Below are 18,733 nucleotides of genomic sequence, written 5' to 3' on the forward strand. Positions count from 1 at the left end.
CAAAATAGCACCTTCCGTTTAATTTACGGTTAAAATGAATTAGTGAGAAAAAAAAAATAAAATAAAATAAAACGAAGTAGGAAACTCCAACAAAAAATAGAGCTATCAAGTGGGAAAATATATATATATATATATATAATTGCACAGTGACCCGGCCAGCACTGATTTTGGTCCGATCCGACCCCAAGGAAAAGACACATTTATGTGGCCCGATCGACCCAAAATTTACAGATCGGGTCGAACCCGTTCATTACTCTGCTTTCGATACCTTCATTTGCAGAGTTCCACCCAATCTCTGCTCCTACTCTGCTGCTTGCATCTTTTACCACAGCAACATCCACTTCTTCCACCAAAATCAAACTTACCCACTTTGAATTTCGGCTTGGTGGTGATTGGAACTGCAACTCTACTGCTAGCCATATACAACATCCTCATCATCAGATGCACGCATAGCCGCAGCCAGAGATAGCTGCAAAGACCGAGCCAGCTGGTGGAGATCTCTACAACTAAGATTCGAGAAAACCTGAGCAGATACTTGCTGTGCAGCTTCAACTACAAGAAAGGAGGAGAAGGAGGAATGGTACAGGAACAGGAACAAACAAGAACCTGTAGATGGCGAAAAAAGTTTGGCCATTGTCATTACCAGCGAATAGCTTTTTTTCCTTATGCACAAATGGTAGATGGGTCATAAGGGAATAATTTCAAAATCAAAGAAACAATAAAGAAGATGAAAAAGGGCCTGAGAATATGAAATGGATATATATTGTGTGTTGGTGGCGGAAACAAATTTCACACACTCTGGCTAGAGAGAGAGAGAGAAACAGTGAAAGAGAGGGATGGCTCTTGAAGCTCTCGCCTCTGCGTCCTCTTCTTGCTCACATTTACTGTGCTCTGGTTGCAAAATCCTTGTAGGTATCAGTATGTAACATCGTTGTTGCATGCAATAGGCTATATTATTTCATTATCTTCATTTACCCGTTTGGTCTAGCAGAGAATCCATTAAAACGCCAAAGAGGAGAAACCTAGATGGAGGATTGTGAAGAGTCTAGCAAAACTAGTTGTACATCTACATACGCTCTCTTAAAAAAAAGCTTACGGAATCCTTTCCCTTTAGCTCATTTTCACAAGATATTAATTTTGGTGGGTGGTGGCATAGCAGCGAAGAAAAAGAGAGGAAGAACGGCGGTTGGGGTTTGAGGAGAAAGAAATTATGGTCGGTGATCGGTTTCGACCGACTTTGAGAGAGTTAAGCCCAACTTTGTTGCATAACCCGATTAACCCGCTTTTATTCGGATGGGTCCAGTCAGGTCCATCGAACGGGTCGAATCTAGAACCCTTTTGCATAGGCCTAATATATACACATATATATATATATAAAACTTAAGTGAATATGGGAGAAAAAGTTGAGGAAAAAGTTTGTAGATGCTGATTTACTAGGTATTTGAAATTTGTATCGGAGGAGAAGAAATCGAAATGATGGGCTTTTCTATTTTCTCGTTAAGCTCCGAATGAGATGAAGCCGTGCGAAATGCAAAATGAAAAATCTGATGCAAACATTGACGTAGACGTTGATGGTAGAATTTAAAAATAAAATAATGATAAAAAAGTGAATAGCCAACCAAATTCATTGGCTAGATCTGTAAATTTACTATTCATTTACTTAACTTGCTATGGGGTGTATTTTGCAAAGTTTTGAAATCTGTTCCGGAGACCATTCCGGTTGAGGCACTTGAACGGAATATTTTGGTACTGGTACGTTTCGGTATACCGTTTCGGGATTAATTATATATTATATATAAATATTTATATGTATATATAAACTAACAATTAATAAAATAAATATATATACATATGTAAGTGTGTGATATGTATATGTGTAAATATATAGAAGAATTAAAGATTTATAAAATGAATATATATTGAAAAAAATTCATAAACTTGAATTAAGACACAAAAATAAAGGAAAACAATTAAAGAATAGACAGATTATTAAAAGTAACAATACTTCTAGTGCACGGAAAGGGGTATTTGAATTCTAAAAGTACAATTTTATTCATTATTTTTCAACTTATTTACAAGAGAGTTTTTTTTTTTTTTTTCGGACCGGAATTACTATTCCGGCCGGAATACCGGAATTCCGGCCGGAATTGACCGGAATGGCCGGAATTTGACCCGGAACGGAACAGATCCCTATCCCATTCCGGTCACTGTTCCGGCACGAAAAATTCCGGCCATTCCGGCTGGAACGGAACGAATTTTAAAACCTTGGTATTTTGAACTAAACTTTGGCTAAATTTTATTTATAACTAACTCACTACAAGTGCTCTAAATTGATTAAGTCCAATAAGTAAATGGTGTGTTGTACATTCCAATAACTTACCTCATTTTGTTTTTTCTTAAGAGATGGGATAAATTGAAATAAAAGTTAAAAATTGAATAAAATATTGATAGAATATAATTTTTTAATATTAATTTTGTTTTGAGATTTGAAAAGATTGAATTATTTATTTTATTTTGTGTGGAAATTTAAAAAAGTTGTAATGATTAGATTAGATGAGTTGAGTTCAAATTTAAGCCTAGTTCAACATCTAAACACACAATTTCTAAATTACTAAATATCGCTCAACGTCAGACTTCTTTGCACGTGAGACCTACCATATTTTTCAACTAAATACCTTTTTACACGCAGGACCTATAACCTTTTTCAACTTTCTATAAAAATATCTAAACTCATTTTATGTGTATTCCACAAAAATATATATTCGAGTCCATAAATGTTGGTTTCATGCCCAACTACAACTAGGGCTTTGATAAAATCAACCTACTTAAAATCTATGCTCTCACATTCTAGATAATCTTTTACAATCGAGAATGTTAGATTGTACATAAATTTTATAAAAATAAATTTAGATGATGACATAATTTGATATAATACATTAAATATATTTTATAATATAACATATCATCAAGGTATATTAATTTATAATTTTTTTATAAGTACATAAAAATTAAAAACAAAATATTTCTTCCTAAGTTTACGTAAAATATCTGTAATTACCAAATATTTCTTTCTTAACACATCTAGCATATCATACCACAATCCATCCAGAGGTTTGTAAAGAAAATTCGTAGTGTTAAAAACTTAAAAGGCACTTCTTTGAATAAGAAGCTCTCTGATGTTTGGAGTACTACTTCAAATTTTATTTTTTATATTTATATTTTTTATTTTGATTTTATTTTACGTTTAAAACTTAACTGGTTTCTTTTTGGGTGCCGGAAACTGGAAAGGTAATCAATAGGAGTTGCAGGCACACATAATCGGGGTATATCAAACATTTGTTACATTCCAAGATAGCTGTTTAAGTGATGCATTGTCTCATAAATTACACATTACCAATTCCTAGAAATATAACCTTCTTCAGAAAAACATTAGCACCATACACTACAGTTACCATCTTAATGAGGATCAGATAGACAATAAAATGGAACTTGTATATATAGATGAGCATATAGAAAAGGCAGGCTCAAAATGGTGTAGCTATTCCACTCCTTGTTTCTGTAGGGCTGTATAAAGCAGACCTGTTTCTAGGTCGATTCTCCTCCAACTGCTTCACGACTTCATCCATTGTAGGTCTAACTGAAGCCACTGGAGCACAGCAACCCATTGCAAGTTTCAATGCATGAACCAAACCTTCTTCCATTGGACTCCTTATTCCCTTTAAGACTTCCACATCAAAAACCTCCATTGTTGTCTCCTCCAAAACTGCCTCTTTCACCATTGAAGGTAAATCAACAAATTCCCCGCTTCTTCCATTTTTTCCAGGTTTCTTTCCAATCAAAATTTCCAATAAAAATATCCCAAATGCATAGACATCTGTCCTAGAATTGCATTTCTTCATTCTTTGAAGCTCTGGTGCTTTGTAACCATCAGTTTTTGCAAGTGCCACCATTTCATCAGCTATGGCTGGGACCATTAGCTTGTCAAGCCCAAACTCAGTGAGCCTTGCAACAAAAAACTCGTCTACAAGCACATTTTTGGACCTCACATTTCCATGAGTAATGGGTACCTCAAGACCTGTATGAAGATATGATAGTCCTCTGGCTATACCCAATGCAATCTTGTGCCTTCGAGCCCAGTTCAGCACTGGTTTTCCTGCTCTAGTTTCTGCAGCCAACCAGAACAGATAAAATGACAGTTTGTTGAACTATCATGAGTACTCAAAATATGCAAAGAAAATGATAGAGAAGCACCCAGGTAAACTATGCACCAACTTAGATGGCTTTTTAAATCAGTCTCACTTATTCTCTTTTAATTTTGATTGTATGTCTAAACAAGTAACAAAGAGCTTTTAAATTCGGGCGTTTGTGCTTGTATCTATAGACAATCATGTACTAGTGTTGCTCTTGTATATGTTATGTGTACTTGGGCTATGCCTATTCTCATTAATAAAATTTCTTTTGATTGGCACCGGGTTTCCAAGAACAACGTCCTGACTAATTCTGGAGGTGCACAGGCCCTTGGCAAGAAGTTTCCCACAAGTGTAGTGTGTACCTCGGGTAATTCAAGAGGAAAATCTCTCAGTCCAATGGCTCATAGAGATTATTTGCATCTAAGAGGATTTGAATCCCCAAGCCCAAGGCCTTTACCACTTGAGCCAACCCCTATGGGTTCTAATTAATAAAATTCTTCTTTACTGATAAAAGATAACAAGTTTGGGTGTTTATGACAACTGGAACTTGCAACTCATTTCTCCATTGCACATAAGTTGTGGCTCGCTGCATCTTGCAAGCTCATATTTGAAACTTACATATCACCGTGACAGTAGGCTCTCATGAGTTTTGACAGTGACTAGGCATAAGTAATGAGAAAGAACACAGTGGATCAAAAGGTATTGCTTCACCCTCCAGGTCTACATAATCTCATGACAGAACCTGAGGGCAGCTCCTGTCCTGATAATTCATTTTTCAGGACTGTTATGAGAATGGAAGTTCTGGTCCACTTCCATTATTTAGGTAGGGTTTTTACTAGTTTGTGAGACATGGGTCGAGAAAGGTCTATCAATTCCTAGAAGACAACTCGTAGGAAGGTTCTTGCCTCCTTGGAGTTTAAGCACCCAAGATTTTATTCTTTGGTTATAATGTAGAGTTAGAGGTATCCCTATGGTCGGTTTCAAAAAAAATTCTTCCCCTTTTTTTTTTTAAAAAAAAAAGAATTATCAGAAAATTTATGTTCTAATGTTTTCCAATGCCAGCTTTTTTAATAAGAAATTCAGAAAATTCATGCTGTAATGTTTTCCAATGCCAGTGGACCTTGAAATGTGACACATCATTATGTGCATTGGGGATGACTAGGTTCAGAATAAATAGTAGTATTGTTCCATAGCCAGATAGCCAAGGACTGTTAATGATGTAACTTCTTGGGTGCTCGTGTTATCTTCTCAAACCCCGACTTGGGGTAAGATATGAACAATGATGGGAATTAGTTTTCATCAAACGAGGATTCACTCTTTAATAAGGGTTTTTACTAAATCAATACAGCGATGTTAACTTTTCTACTTTACAGTGATAACGAGCTACAGTTATTCCATATCTGAATGAGATACCGGATGACTAACATGCTGAGGAAAGCACAGAAGAAAAAAAGTACATACCGTGTAATAGATCATTGAGGGTTCTGTGAGGAAGATGGTCATAAATGAGGAGTTTTTCCCCTCGCTTCCCCTGATAGAAAGCTCTCAATGGAATCAAATTCTCATGGCGAATCTTTCCCAGTTGCTTTATCACCGGTAAACACGAACTCCTATCTTTGCAACTACCTTCCCTCAACAATCTCAAAGCAATGGTCCCTCCATCGGAAAGCTTTGCCTTATAAACGGTTCCATAGCTCGTCTTCTCCAGAACTTGCCCGGTTGCATTCAACACATCTTCTAATGTCAAATGCTCTCCACCTTGAAACAAAATAAGCTTGCCTTCACCACCACCACCAACACCAACACCAACGCCTACATCACCATCACCATCGCCATCTTCAATATCTTCTCCTTCCTCAAATTCATCTCCACTCTCTCCCCTACTCTTCCGCTTCTTATTTTGCACATACCCAATCAACAGTGAAGCCAAAACCACTGCTCCAGTCATCAAACCAATCACAATGCCGGCGATTGCGCCCGGGCTCAATCCAGAACTTCCACCACAACTTTTCAAAGGTAATCCACAAAGCCCCGGATTGTTTCCCTCAAACACCTCCACACCATATTTTGGTTCTCCAAAAATAGGCAAGGCCCCGCTAAAATTATTGTGGGAAAGATTCAATTTCTCAAGGTTTAGTCCAGATAAACTCTCTGGAATTGAACCAGAAAATATATTATTCCCAAGATCAAGCTCTTTAAGCCCACGGAACCTGGTTATGAATTCGGGAAAATTCCCAGTAAGATTGTTGTTACCCAAATCCAAGACCTGTAAATTCTTGCACGTAGAGTTCGGTAATGCAGGTTCAGGGACTGACCCAGACAGTGAATTACCATGAAGCCTAAGAGAAACAAGTCCATCACACAAGTTCCAGAGAGACGGTGCTAAAGCCCCACTCAACAAGTTGTTACCCAAATCAATTTCAGAGAGTGAAGAGCTATAGCCAAGCTCTAGAGGGATTGTTCCACTCAGTGAGTTGAAGTTAAGGAAGAGACTTTCAAGCATGGAAAACTCACCCAGCTCTCTGGGCAGCGAACCGGTGAGATTAGCAGAGGGAAGCTGAAGGGAGAGAAGGTGCAGAGATGGGTCTTTGAAGAGAGAGAGGTTGTTCCATTGTGGGGAAGAGATTTGATTACAGAGCAAAAGAGAGCCATTGGAGAATACCCATTTGAGCCCTCTCCATTGGCACAAAGGTACAGAAGAATTCCATGAAGATAGCAAAAGGTTCTCAGAGTTACCTTGCAATGAAGCTCTGATCTTTCCCAAGAGAAGCTCAACATCCGGAGAAGCGGAAGACAAAGAAGCAGACTCAGCGTGTGTGGAGCCTGCAGTGAAGAAGACAAGCAGGAAGAAGAAGAAAATGTATGGACTCAAAAGGTTCAGAAGCGCCATCGATGAAGCTGGAGAGAGAGAGAGAGAGAGAGAGAGAGAGAGAGAGCGCAAAGGTGGTGAGCGTGGCGCTGGTGGATGCGTCAAAAGAGGTTCTCTTTTTCTTGGGAAAGCTGACAGAGTGTTGACTGTGAGTAATCTGATAGTCTAATAATGTTTACCGTCATGATTTTGAGAATGCATCTCATACTATGTTGCAAGTGTAAGCATCCTCCTCCTTGGTCCTACACCGTTGGATGTTACAAAAACAGTAACCAAGGACTTCAACGATGATTCCACAGTGGCAAATTAGGGAAGAGGTAGCGCTTAAACCCTCACAGACAGGTCGTCAACAATAAATAAATAAATAAATAACCTATTGCTCTTGTTTTTATACTATTTTTCCCTGCACGCTCACCTTCGAAATTGCAGTTTTGCATTCTTTGAGGAAGAAACGCTTGCACTGCAGGACGACACCAAGACGTGTCATTTCAAGACAAGGATTGAGGGATTATCGCAGGTGCATTTGACACTTGGTCCTTCAATGTTTATTACCACCATACACGCATTGTTGATCTTTGACCCCTGACGTCTGATCAGACACCTGCGATGGGGGATGATGGGTGTGTGCTTGTCGTGATGTACCGTGATATGTATTATTTGTGGGTCTCGGTGGGGCCATTGTGCTTCTGGGTCCGAGTACAAAGAAGAGTGCAAACCTAAAGAAGAAAAGATATGAATCTATGAATGTATGTTCCACCGCTTGTGAGCTCTCAGACGTGAAGAAGAGGGTCATTGAGTGTGAGCATGGAAGATGGATAAAGTAAGGACTTTAAAGTTTAAAGGTGTTGTTCACGTGGAGTGAGATCCAGCTATCTATCCGGTGGGTCTCACTTTAGGCTTAGCAAATATCCTTTTCACCAAAGTTCAGCCGTTATTATAATTTCTCATTTAAATGATTTGGTTCTCTGTCATTTTTTTGTGGTTCAATCAAAGTAGTACAGTAGAAACCAAGTTGCAAAATCTATCACTTGATATTTGTTTGGATTGTTGCTAATTTGATATCAGCTTCTAAGAGACTTGTCAAAGGGAAAAAGACAGAGACTTTTAAGAGAGGCTTGTCTGGACTGTAAGCAAAATCAATGTACAAAAAATTGACCGTTACAAATAATGATATCCATACAATTTTTTTTTTTTTACTAATTAATTAATATAATAATGTCATTAGTATGATAATGTTTCTTCATTAAAAATATCAAAATTATTATTCAAATTTTAATTTAATATATAAAAAAGAACAGTAAAAAATATTATGAGTGTATTATTACTCAAAAAGTGGAGTTTGGATCCGGAGAATAAAGTGGTTGGTATTTGAGGAAGAGAGACCCGATTAGCCCAGCACATAACATGTTGCTTGGCAGTTCACTATGCAGACTCACGCCAGCATAAGCAATCATTTCTTTCCTTAACCTTCTAATAAGATTCTCCTCACTCCTACTTTTTATCATGATCTTTAACCTTTATGTGCTCTGTTCTTGGAATGAGAAAGGAATTTTTTCTCACCAAGTGTTCTACCATTTGCATTTCAAAATCATATAATTTATAGATTACACTCCAATAATAGAAGAGACCAATAGGGTTTTAGTTCAATTATAATTAAGAAGATTACTCTTCCAAGGCGCAGCAGAACTGCAGTATATTCTCCAAAGCTAGTCGAATATAACAGCCAACACCAAAAATCTTTCTAACCAGATGCCACTGCGCTGCATATGGTTTTTCAGCAACTATTTCATGGTCTTGCATGGCATGCCATCCAATGTTTTGGAGCGAGCAAAAAGCAAACACCATAAGATCCCTAAACACTCTGTCAATGCTTTCATATATATATATATAGTAGATATAGATGCCACATATGGACCTGGAAAGCCGCTTTCCTTAAGAGAGTAGATCGTTCTATTGTCTGTAGATGCCCTGGCATCCACTCAACACCCTTTTCAAGTGTCATTTGGGGTAACAGCTTTCTAGCATTTTAGGAGGACAGCCAAAAGACACAGATTATGTTAAGAGTCTCAATTATGCATAGAGAGGACACTCGGATTTACCAACCAATATTTCTTTCACCAGAAGCATATTGGCATTGAACTTTGTTCAGCATGGTAGAAACATGCTGATTACTTTATTGGTTATGTCCCCAACAACATTATTTTTAAATGATGTATTTACCAAACTATTATTTAGAACATCACTCCAGAATTGTGGACAACAACTTTTGGTCAAAGGAAGTTACATCAGTCTTATATCGATCTCATTTGACGAATTCATGGCTGAGGTCCCCGCACCCACACCCCCCCATCACCCCCACAACACCATAATTTAAAAAACAAATAAAAAAAAAGAAAGTAGAAAAGAAAAGAAACCAACCTTATTGGTGGTAGTTAACATAAGCGTGCGGTGTAACATTGGCGGGAAAATAGTGCAATTTGTAACAAATTACACATTCCAATTACTAGAACTGACAAATAACACTGGTCTAATTTTTATCATTAAACTTGAGGGGGGGAAAAAAAATTCCCGTATCTTTAAGTAGATATCATTGTGCACTGTAAGATATCAAACTCTTGTATAACTGTGATACATCCACCAAATGAATACAAACAGGGCTCAGCATTGAAGAAATAGGGTATTTGAATGCATTTGTATGACTTTTCTTTTTCCTAAAATTTTGATTCATTCATATTTACAACTGCACTAGAGGCTGCCAATTATGCACCTATAATTGAAAAATTACCAATAATCCCCACATGAACAAGACCCATCCTCAAAATGGTGAAAGCGCTTCCGGTCACGCACAATAATCTTACGTTTATAAATATTTGAGATTAGTTTCATTGAAGAGTGACAGTCTTCACACACACGTAGGTTCTTAACTATCCGAAGTGGCGAATGAGGGCTTGTACTGATTAAGCCAAAGGCAACTGCAATCTTCTCGCTGTGATAGTGTAAGGCACTTTCTTTCTCTTCTTCATCCATGTTGAGTAAGACTTGTGCAGTGTTTGGTCTATAGCCTATCAACTTCAATTGGTTAGAAATTTCCTCCAACATGGCATGTATTTCTTTGGCTCTATGATGGGAGTCATCTTCTACCAGAAACTCATGAATTTCTCCATCAAGCTCAATCCAACTGCATCCAGGGTCTTTCTGTATGTCCATCTCTTTCATTGTCAACCTAACCTCAGCAACTGACTCCCACTTTCCTGAAGAGGCATAAATATTTGAGAGAGCCACATAGGATCCACTATCATTAGGAGCCATATCCATCAGCTTTTCTGCTACTCGTTTTCCCATCTCCATGTTTCCATACATCTTACAAGCACCAAGCAAGGCCTTCCATATCACATCATCAGGCTTGATTGGCATGTTTAATATAAGCTTTTCAGCTTCTTCTAAAAGTCCAGCACGTCCGAATAGATCAACCATACACCCGTAATGATCAATTCTAGGTTCTAAACCAACTACCTTAACCATGTGGTTGAAAAAGTATTTTCCCTCGTCCACCAAGCCAGCGTGGCTACATGCACTCAGCACCCCAATATAAGTAACATCACTAGGTGTCACTCCAACTCTGTCCATCCTTGAAAAATAATCAATCGCAACATTTGCTTTCCCATGCATTGCAAGCCCGCCGATCACTGTGCTCCAAGTGATTGCGTTCTTTTTCGGCAACCTCTCAAAAACTTGAAGCGCCTCCTCAATGCTCCCACACTTTGAATACATATCAACCAAGGCAGAACCAAGCACATCATCAATGTCAATCTCCTTCTTCTCTGCGTACAAGTGAACCCATTTCCCCAGTTCAAGTGCTCCAAGACGTGAAATTGCGGGCAGAACACTAACCAATGTCACATAATTTGGGTATACATCTTCCATCTGCATCTCACGAAACATCTCTATTGCCTCCTTAAAAAACCCATTTTGTGCATAGCCAGATATCATCACATTCCAAGACACCACACTTCTTTGAGGCATTCTATCAAACAACTCCCTAGCAGCACCAAACATCCCAAGTCTCACATACCCATCAACCATAACATTCCACAAAACTACCATACCCTCATCCCTTCTCTTATTCGTCATAACTGCATCCCCTTTACCGAATTCAATCACATTCCTATGGAACAATACATGGGCATCCTCGATAATCCCGCACATTACATACAACCTAACAAGATTGCTAACCACAAACTCATCACTATCCAACCCATACTTCACAACCAGCCCATGAGCTTGCTTCCCTTCTCTAATACTCGCCGTTCGAGCACAGGCTTTCAACACAGAAGGAAACGTAAACTGATTGGGTTGCACAAAACCATCACAAACCATTCGACAGAACAATAACAAGGCCCCCAATAGATTGTCATCATCATTGCTCTCAGAAAGACCTCTGATTATGGTGTTCCACGAAAAGCAATTGGGTTGGCGCATCTGGTCGAAAACCTTGCGTGCGTATTTGAAATTGCGGTCATTTGAAAGCGCACAGAATCTTAGGACTTCAGCGGCGGCCAGAGGGTCGTGGATTTGGGCGGTCTTGATCATGATGGCATGGACTTGCTTTAGGTCTCTGATGGTTTTGCAGAGTGTGATATGTGGGAACAATGAGGATGGGCGAAGAGGAGAAATTGTGGGCTTGCAGATTGTGGAATTCATGGGGGTGAGACTGAGACCCAGTGGGATTTAGAAGAACAGAGACTGAACTTTGTGGATTGGATTTTCTGCTGAACTCGAAGACGTGGGAGCTGAGATAACTTGCCATTACAACTGCGGCTGGCATTTCAATCGTCTAACGCCACGTCAACTTGTCATATCCAGTTTTCTTGTCTTTTTTTAAAAAAATTACGTGAATTATTTTTACATAATTTTTTATATTATTTACTGATTTAATTAATTATATATTAAAATAAATTTGATATAACTAATCATATTAATAAAATATATAAAAAAATATACAAAAATAATTAAATATAACATTACTTTTTATTTTTACTATGGGTTGCTCCCGAAGTACAGTTAATTATTTTGGTGTGTTTCTTTTTTAAATTTTCATATATATATTTTTAATATTTTTAAATATTTTTTATAAGAAATAATATTATTAAAAAATACTTCTTTAATCACGTAATAAAAAATAATAATAATAAAAATTTCCAACCCTCCAACTGGAGCTTTCAGCAGAATTGGCATTATTCTTTTACTTTATTATATATATATATATATTTAAAAAAAGATTTATTTATATTATATCAAAGAATATCATCCTTATTTCAATTTTTAAACTATAAGATTAATTGATTGTGGAAAATTTTATATACCATATTACCATCTCACTTATATTCCATTAAGTAAAGTGGGGCACATTTGTTACTATTGAATAATCATTTATTACATATTTTTTTATCATCAAATAGTGATAAATACGATATATCATATATAGTGAGATGCAAGTAAAATGATAGTGTAGTGTATACCATTACTCATTGATTAATGTAGGAATTAAAGAGCCTGAAGTTTTGCTTCGATAATAGGTACAGAAAATATGGGTAAAAGTAAAATGCTGAACATGCAAAAGCAATCACTTTTGAGACTATAGATGTTGAATTGAGTTTAGATGAATTTAATTTTTTATGAATAATAGTAAGTTGAGATAGTGAAATTATTTTTATGTGGTCTATATAAGATGAATTTAAATGTATTTGGATGTTAAGATGGGTTTAAATTTGTTTATGAAAATTTGAAAAGGGTTGTGGATCCCCTATTTAAAGAAGTATTGAGTTGAAAAAAAGTTCTGGGTCTTATATGTAAGAAGGTTTTAAATTGAGATAAGTTTAGTGATTTAAGAATTGTGTATTTAGATGTTAGACTCAACTTAAAATTAGACTAAACTGAGTTGATCTCAATGCACTCCAACAACCAAATAGGGCTTGAGTCTTTGAGATAAAGGCGGGACTTATTTTTATGTTCTCTCTTCATGCTATTTGCTCTAAAAGAAAAATCCAAACATCACACCTTCTCCATCTACCTTCTACCCCTCCCTCTCTCTTCCGCTTTGGCTAGTTTAGAAACTGTTCAATTTTTTTTTTAATTTTTTGAATTTTTATTTTGTTTTTTGTCCATAGCAAGGAGAAACGTCGATCTATTATTTTTTGACCCCTTGTGATCGCTACACACCTCTCCATAAAACTCTCCAGCTATCAATCTTTTCAAATAGCTGAAGCAAAATGTCAAATGGAGTGTATTACATGCGTTACTCGAACCACGCATGAGATCTACACGCCGCTACACCAAAGAGTGCTTGTTGCTATTACGCATGCACTTTTTGAACTAGTGACCTTGGATCCTTCAGATTTGACCAACCTCCACTCTCCTAGAGTGGCGCATGGACTCAACGGGCAACCACAGTCCTTGACAATCATCCATTGACAATTCAACGCATTTCTTGTTTGCTAATTTTTTATTTTTTCGCTTCTCCGACCCAATGACCGTGGGGAAAAGATAGTGAAAGTCTCTTGCAGTCAGTCTAGACTAGCAAAACGTAGCGCAAATCACTTCACTTCAACTTCCATTCATAGTATTACAGTCTATTTTTCAAATTATATCAAAATTGCTCAAAGCGGCTTTCTCTTGTAGAAAATGGGTGGGGTAAGTCATTGGCTCAAGATCCTTCTTTTTATTATTTCTTGCATTGTATTTTTTTATTTAAGTCCTTAAGATGAATGTTAAGGCCTCCCATCTTGTTGACTATTATATCCTATAAATATATTTATAATATATTTGCTTAGAAGAAGAAAATCACTTTGAGATGAAACGGTGTCTTAATAAGAGGATGTCTATTCTTAGGATCAAAATTTCCTATAATTTTCTATCTAAATTCTAGGGAAGAAATTCCCTTCAGCATCTATTTAGGTATCCGTGCATGATACAAAACATTTAACAAGACTGGTTCGTTCTCTCTCTCTCTCTCTCTCTCTCTCTCTCTCTCAAAGTTGCATCATAGATTCATATAGTTTTAGGATCTCAATCTAACCTTCCAGATAACTTATTCTGTACATTATTCTATTAGGTATTGGATGGCAAAATCCTCCCAAATTATCCTATCTCATCTCATTCCATCTCAATATCCGAACACCACAAACACAAATATCTTTACAACGTTTTTCTGCTTTCTATATAACTTTCAAAGAAAAGTGGGAGGAATCCAATTGTTAGCTGTCGTAACAGTTTACCTTCTAAAAACGAGTCAACGACTCCTGATCCGGGAGAAAGAGGATTAGCTTTTTATGCGACCACGTTATGAGCTTCAATGCACAATCCTAGGAATGGCATAGCAGCCTGCTGGTCAAGTTAGATGCAGCATTCCCAAACGCAAACGGGCAATGGGATAAAGTATACTTGTAACGGATGACATATCGATATGTGCATGGCACTCTACACGCTAGACGCATGGAACGTTTGGTTTAATGTCCCCATACAGCCACTTCAACGCAAAAGGAAGCTAACAAGGCGTCGTGTTAGAGGGAAGGCTTCCTCCAAGATTAGATATGGAGTAGAGGTAGGGCTCAACCAGAAGGAGAACTTGTAAACACTGCAAGTTCTATAAAGCAATGCAGAACTCTAGATGATTGGAGCAATGTAAAGGAGCATCTATTTACAACTAACTTAATATACAACTCGAGCAATTTAAAGGAGCATCTCGTGTACATAAATATACTTGAATTCCCAGTTGAGCACAAAACAAAAAGAAATACTTTGCTTTGTTGTTGTTCTTCTTCTCAGTGCATAACCACAACTTTACATGCAAAAATGCCTGCGCAAAGTGAATCATTGAGAGTCAGCTTAAAAGTCTTACTGGTGTTACTTGTACTTTTCCATTATTCTTCTCGCTTCTTCTAGGGTAGTGTCATCTGTAGAGGTGGTGCCACCACCCCCTCTTGGCCCGTCATCTTTATTGAAGGCAAGGAATACAAAATAAACAAGTCCCATGGTGGCCTGCAATCATATGGTGCTTTATTCCTTGCGTTTAAAATAAAATACTAAAAAAACTTTAGAAAAATTGATATTGCATGATGTTATCGCTTTAAACTTTGAAAAATCCACCCCACCCCCTTTTCCCCTTTTGTTTCCTTCCTTCACATAAAAGTGAACCATTGAGCAAAGAGAAATAGACAGCATACCAGCACAAAGAAAGCTGTAGACAAGAAAGACGAGAGTACAAACAATGTAGCGGCGAGTGCAGCTACTGTGACAGAAATCCTTGCAATTGGTCTTGGTACAGAATCCTAGAACCAAAATAATGTTGAAAAAATATGAGAATTTAGTGCTACCACAATGAAGAATAACAGTAGGTCCAGATCATACACAAAACAGCCGGTAAGTTTGATAGGGTAGACTTGGAAAGGAAACAATATGAACTTACAGGCACCAGATTGGTTCCTGCCTCGATTCCATCCTTCCCAACCTTCCACACTGTTTGAAGAGCTATTTAACGGAACCAAAATGGAAGTTAGTACAATTAAAACATAAACTCAACAATCAATATTTTGTTTACTTCAAAGTGCAGGATATCATCAACTCGTGAAATACAGAAAGCTAGCCCAATTGTCGACTCTGATTTAGAGTGATCCACAAGAAATTCAATACCGGCACCGAATCCTTTTAGTATAACCGAATGCATCACATTAGATCTGAATAAATCAATGAAACATACAGTAAACAAACCATGCCCAAGATCATAAGATGGGCTTTTTGGACGAAAGCATGTTATATCAAGTCAAAGTTACTTTAAAACTGGCTCTTACCAAGATGTCAACCTTTCATGGTGTTATGCTAAAGCCCCATGATTCATGGAAGGAGAAGGGCCATTCAAGAAACCAGGGCTGACATCATGAGAGAAATATTATTCAAAATAGAGACTTTAAGTCCTTTTAATTCTATATTCTGGTCATATGGATGGATAGGGCTAAACATAATTAAGGGACATAATTAAGGGCTATGATTTTGGTTTTAGGGTTTAATCTCTTATAAGTAGAGGTTATGGCAGCTGTCCAAGGATATCTGACCTTTCACTGTCAGCAAAAATTCCCTCTAGCTTCTATATTCTTCTGAAAACTGCACCATTTCTATACTCATCAGGATGAAACCTAGTGGTCAAAGAGCAATCTTTGGATGAGCTGCTGACTCACAAGTCTTGGGTTGAGTTCGCATTTGCAATTGTAGATGGTGATTTGTGACCTTGATACATGATTTTGGCGGGTGGATTTGAGTATCTGGATTTTATCCCCTGGGGATGGATTTGAGGACCCTTGCTCTTGTGAGGTTCCATGTCATCCAAAAAATAAAAAATTGTTACCATTTACTTGATTAAGCACCCAAAAAGAGGTTTTTCCTTTATTCTCCTTCAAGAAACCTCAATTCCAAATAAATCTAATTACAACACTATTTCATCATGCTCCCAACTATGTCAGAACATTAGAGGCGTAGGAAAATCTATGCAATTGGTTATAAAACTGCAAAAAGGTCGCCCTCCATAATTCCATGGATTCTAGAAAGTCCAGAAGCGAAGAGGGTAAGAAACAATAATAACAGATCCTTTACAAGAGAACCTAGAATGCTTAAGAAACTTGGAAGCAAAACTCTGTCACATCATTCAGGTGGAACAAAACATTTTTTCATTGGTAATCTACTTGAGCAAACAACAAATCCTACATGGCAATCTGCTTGTCATAAACGAGAGAAATTCCATCACTTGGGATATCTAATAGAATGACAATAAGAGCTTCAAATGCAGGGGAGTATAATCATCTAATGTGAACGTACTTTTAATACTTGGTAGCATTTAAACTCTAGCATAAAGCTCTCCTGAGCACTATCTTGTGTTATTCATATTAATGTTTTCAAAAGTACATAAGAAAAAAGACCAAAACGATCCTGATTAAAAGCATAGTTTCAGTAACAAGGGTGTAACTTAAAATGAAAACTATAAAACTAACGATAATTAGTCATTTAGTCAATTTGTACAATCAAGGGTGTGCTTTAAGAGAGAGTTTGAATACAGCAATTGGCAAGAAGCTAAAGAAACCAAGAGTGCTCGCAGAAAAAAGATAGAAGACAACTCTGATTTCAGCAGTATGCTGTTCCTTGGGGAATAGTAGGTTTTATTCAGAAATTGCAAGATATCATGCACCTCATTCAACCATTCAGGTTAAATTTCTCAAGGTAATCAAGTTGCCCCAAATTAGTACAATGCTTCAACAATTCTATTACAGGGGTTTCTAACATTACCGTGTATCTTCGAAAGGTTGTGTAAGATTCTTTTGTGTATCATGAACATCAGGGCAGTGTCCTTACTAATTTCTATATTAATTTTTAACCCCAAGGGATTGTCCCAAGTGGTAAAGGCCTTGGTCTTGGGATATCACTCCCTTCAAGATCCAAGGTTCGACACCTCAGGGCTGCAAACAATCATTTGGGGCCACACCTTCTGATAAAAAGTTAGTGATTTAATCAGTTAGGAAAATTTCTGAAGGTGCGGTGTACGAGACTGGGTTTTACTCAACATGAGTGGGCCAAAGGGCCCAACTTTGGAGAGGTCCCGACATCCAAAAAAATAAAATAAAAGAAAAAGGAACTTAATGCAAAACCATTCATCTATAGGCAAGCGGACTAGCAAGTCTCGTTTCAATTCAACCTTGCCTCACAAGCTAGGTAAACATCTTATTTCAAAAATTAAAATATAATGGCATTTTCTAGTTCCACACGTTTTTATTTTTCTCCACTCCAGTAAAGATAGGAATCTCAATAAACAATGCCACAATCAAATGATAATTTTCTTTTGATATTAATTTGCGAAGTTACTCTTAATTGCCTCCAAAATTATCCCTACAAACCAGTCCACTGGTAATTTTTTTCCATTCTTTATAAAAAAACAGACAATTGCATTCATAATTAACCAAAATACGCAAACACAGATAGGATCATTACTCAACCACGTTGGAGCAAATTCGAAAACCATTGTTAGCAAGCAAACAACGAGAACCCATTGAAGCTAACCTTTCAAGAAATTAGACTGCGCAGCGAAGACAGCGAATGATGAACGAGATTTTTGGGTTCTAAGATGGATGCTTGAGAGCAAAGATTGTTTTTTTAAATTCAAAAAGGATTCGGAGGAAATGAACTGAGACTGGGTGAGACGTAGGGCTTGATTTTTGTAACATTTTGGAGTGGGCGGTGAAATGAGGCACATACTATGGAAAATAGCAGAGGAAGCCATGTTTGCTGAACTGTACTTCATCAAACAAGCTGCTACAAGACGTAAGGTGATTTGGAATTCAGACACCGTATCCGTTTTTCTGAACCTCACAAAGCTTTGAGGCTTTGAGACGGAAGGCCCATAGCAGGATGGCCTCACCCAGCCCAAATTTTGGAAAAGGTTCTCTCAATTGGGCCAACAGCCTAGTATCTGTTTGCGTCTGTTTATATTTGCATCGCTTCATTCTTCTATTCTTTTCTTTTTTAGAAATGACGTTTTTATTTTTTAATTTTTTTTTTCATTCATATAAGTTCACATGTCGGGTTTTGCATGATATTTTATTTAATTGACTTAGCCTATGCTATGTTAATTGACGTT

General features: G+C 37.2%; 3 protein-coding genes across 3 annotated transcripts; all 3 read right to left on the reverse strand.

Annotated features, from left to right (window-relative positions):
- Positions 1-3,326: 3,326 nt before the first annotated feature.
- LOC122303724 (putative kinase-like protein TMKL1) lies at positions 3,327-7,560 on the reverse strand. Its single transcript, XM_043115631.1, has 2 exons — positions 5,652-7,560; positions 3,327-4,165 (listed from the first exon to the last, which is right to left on the reverse strand). The coding sequence occupies exons 1-2, from the start codon at positions 7,078-7,080 to the stop codon at positions 3,525-3,527; spliced, it is 2,070 nt and encodes a 689-aa protein (XP_042971565.1). The 5' UTR covers positions 7,081-7,560; the 3' UTR covers positions 3,327-3,524.
- A 2,104-nt stretch (positions 7,561-9,664) lies between these two features.
- LOC122303725 (pentatricopeptide repeat-containing protein At5g48910) lies at positions 9,665-11,880 on the reverse strand. Its single transcript, XM_043115632.1, has one exon. The coding sequence runs from the start codon at positions 11,758-11,760 to the stop codon at positions 9,841-9,843; it is 1,920 nt and encodes a 639-aa protein (XP_042971566.1). The 5' UTR covers positions 11,761-11,880; the 3' UTR covers positions 9,665-9,840.
- A 2,849-nt stretch (positions 11,881-14,729) lies between these two features.
- Positions 14,730-18,443, reverse strand: LOC122303726. Its single transcript, XM_043115633.1, has 4 exons — positions 18,157-18,443; positions 15,524-15,585; positions 15,282-15,386; positions 14,730-15,096 (listed from the first exon to the last, which is right to left on the reverse strand). Exons 1-4 carry the CDS (start codon positions 18,395-18,397, stop codon positions 14,962-14,964), a joined length of 543 nt encoding a protein of 180 aa, XP_042971567.1. The 5' UTR covers positions 18,398-18,443; the 3' UTR covers positions 14,730-14,961.
- Between the last annotated feature and the right edge of the window lie 290 nt (positions 18,444-18,733).

Source organism: Carya illinoinensis, chromosome 3 (genome assembly GCF_018687715.1).
Source record: "Carya illinoinensis cultivar Pawnee chromosome 3, C.illinoinensisPawnee_v1, whole genome shotgun sequence".
Classification (NCBI taxonomy): Eukaryota; Viridiplantae; Streptophyta; class Magnoliopsida; order Fagales; family Juglandaceae; genus Carya; species Carya illinoinensis.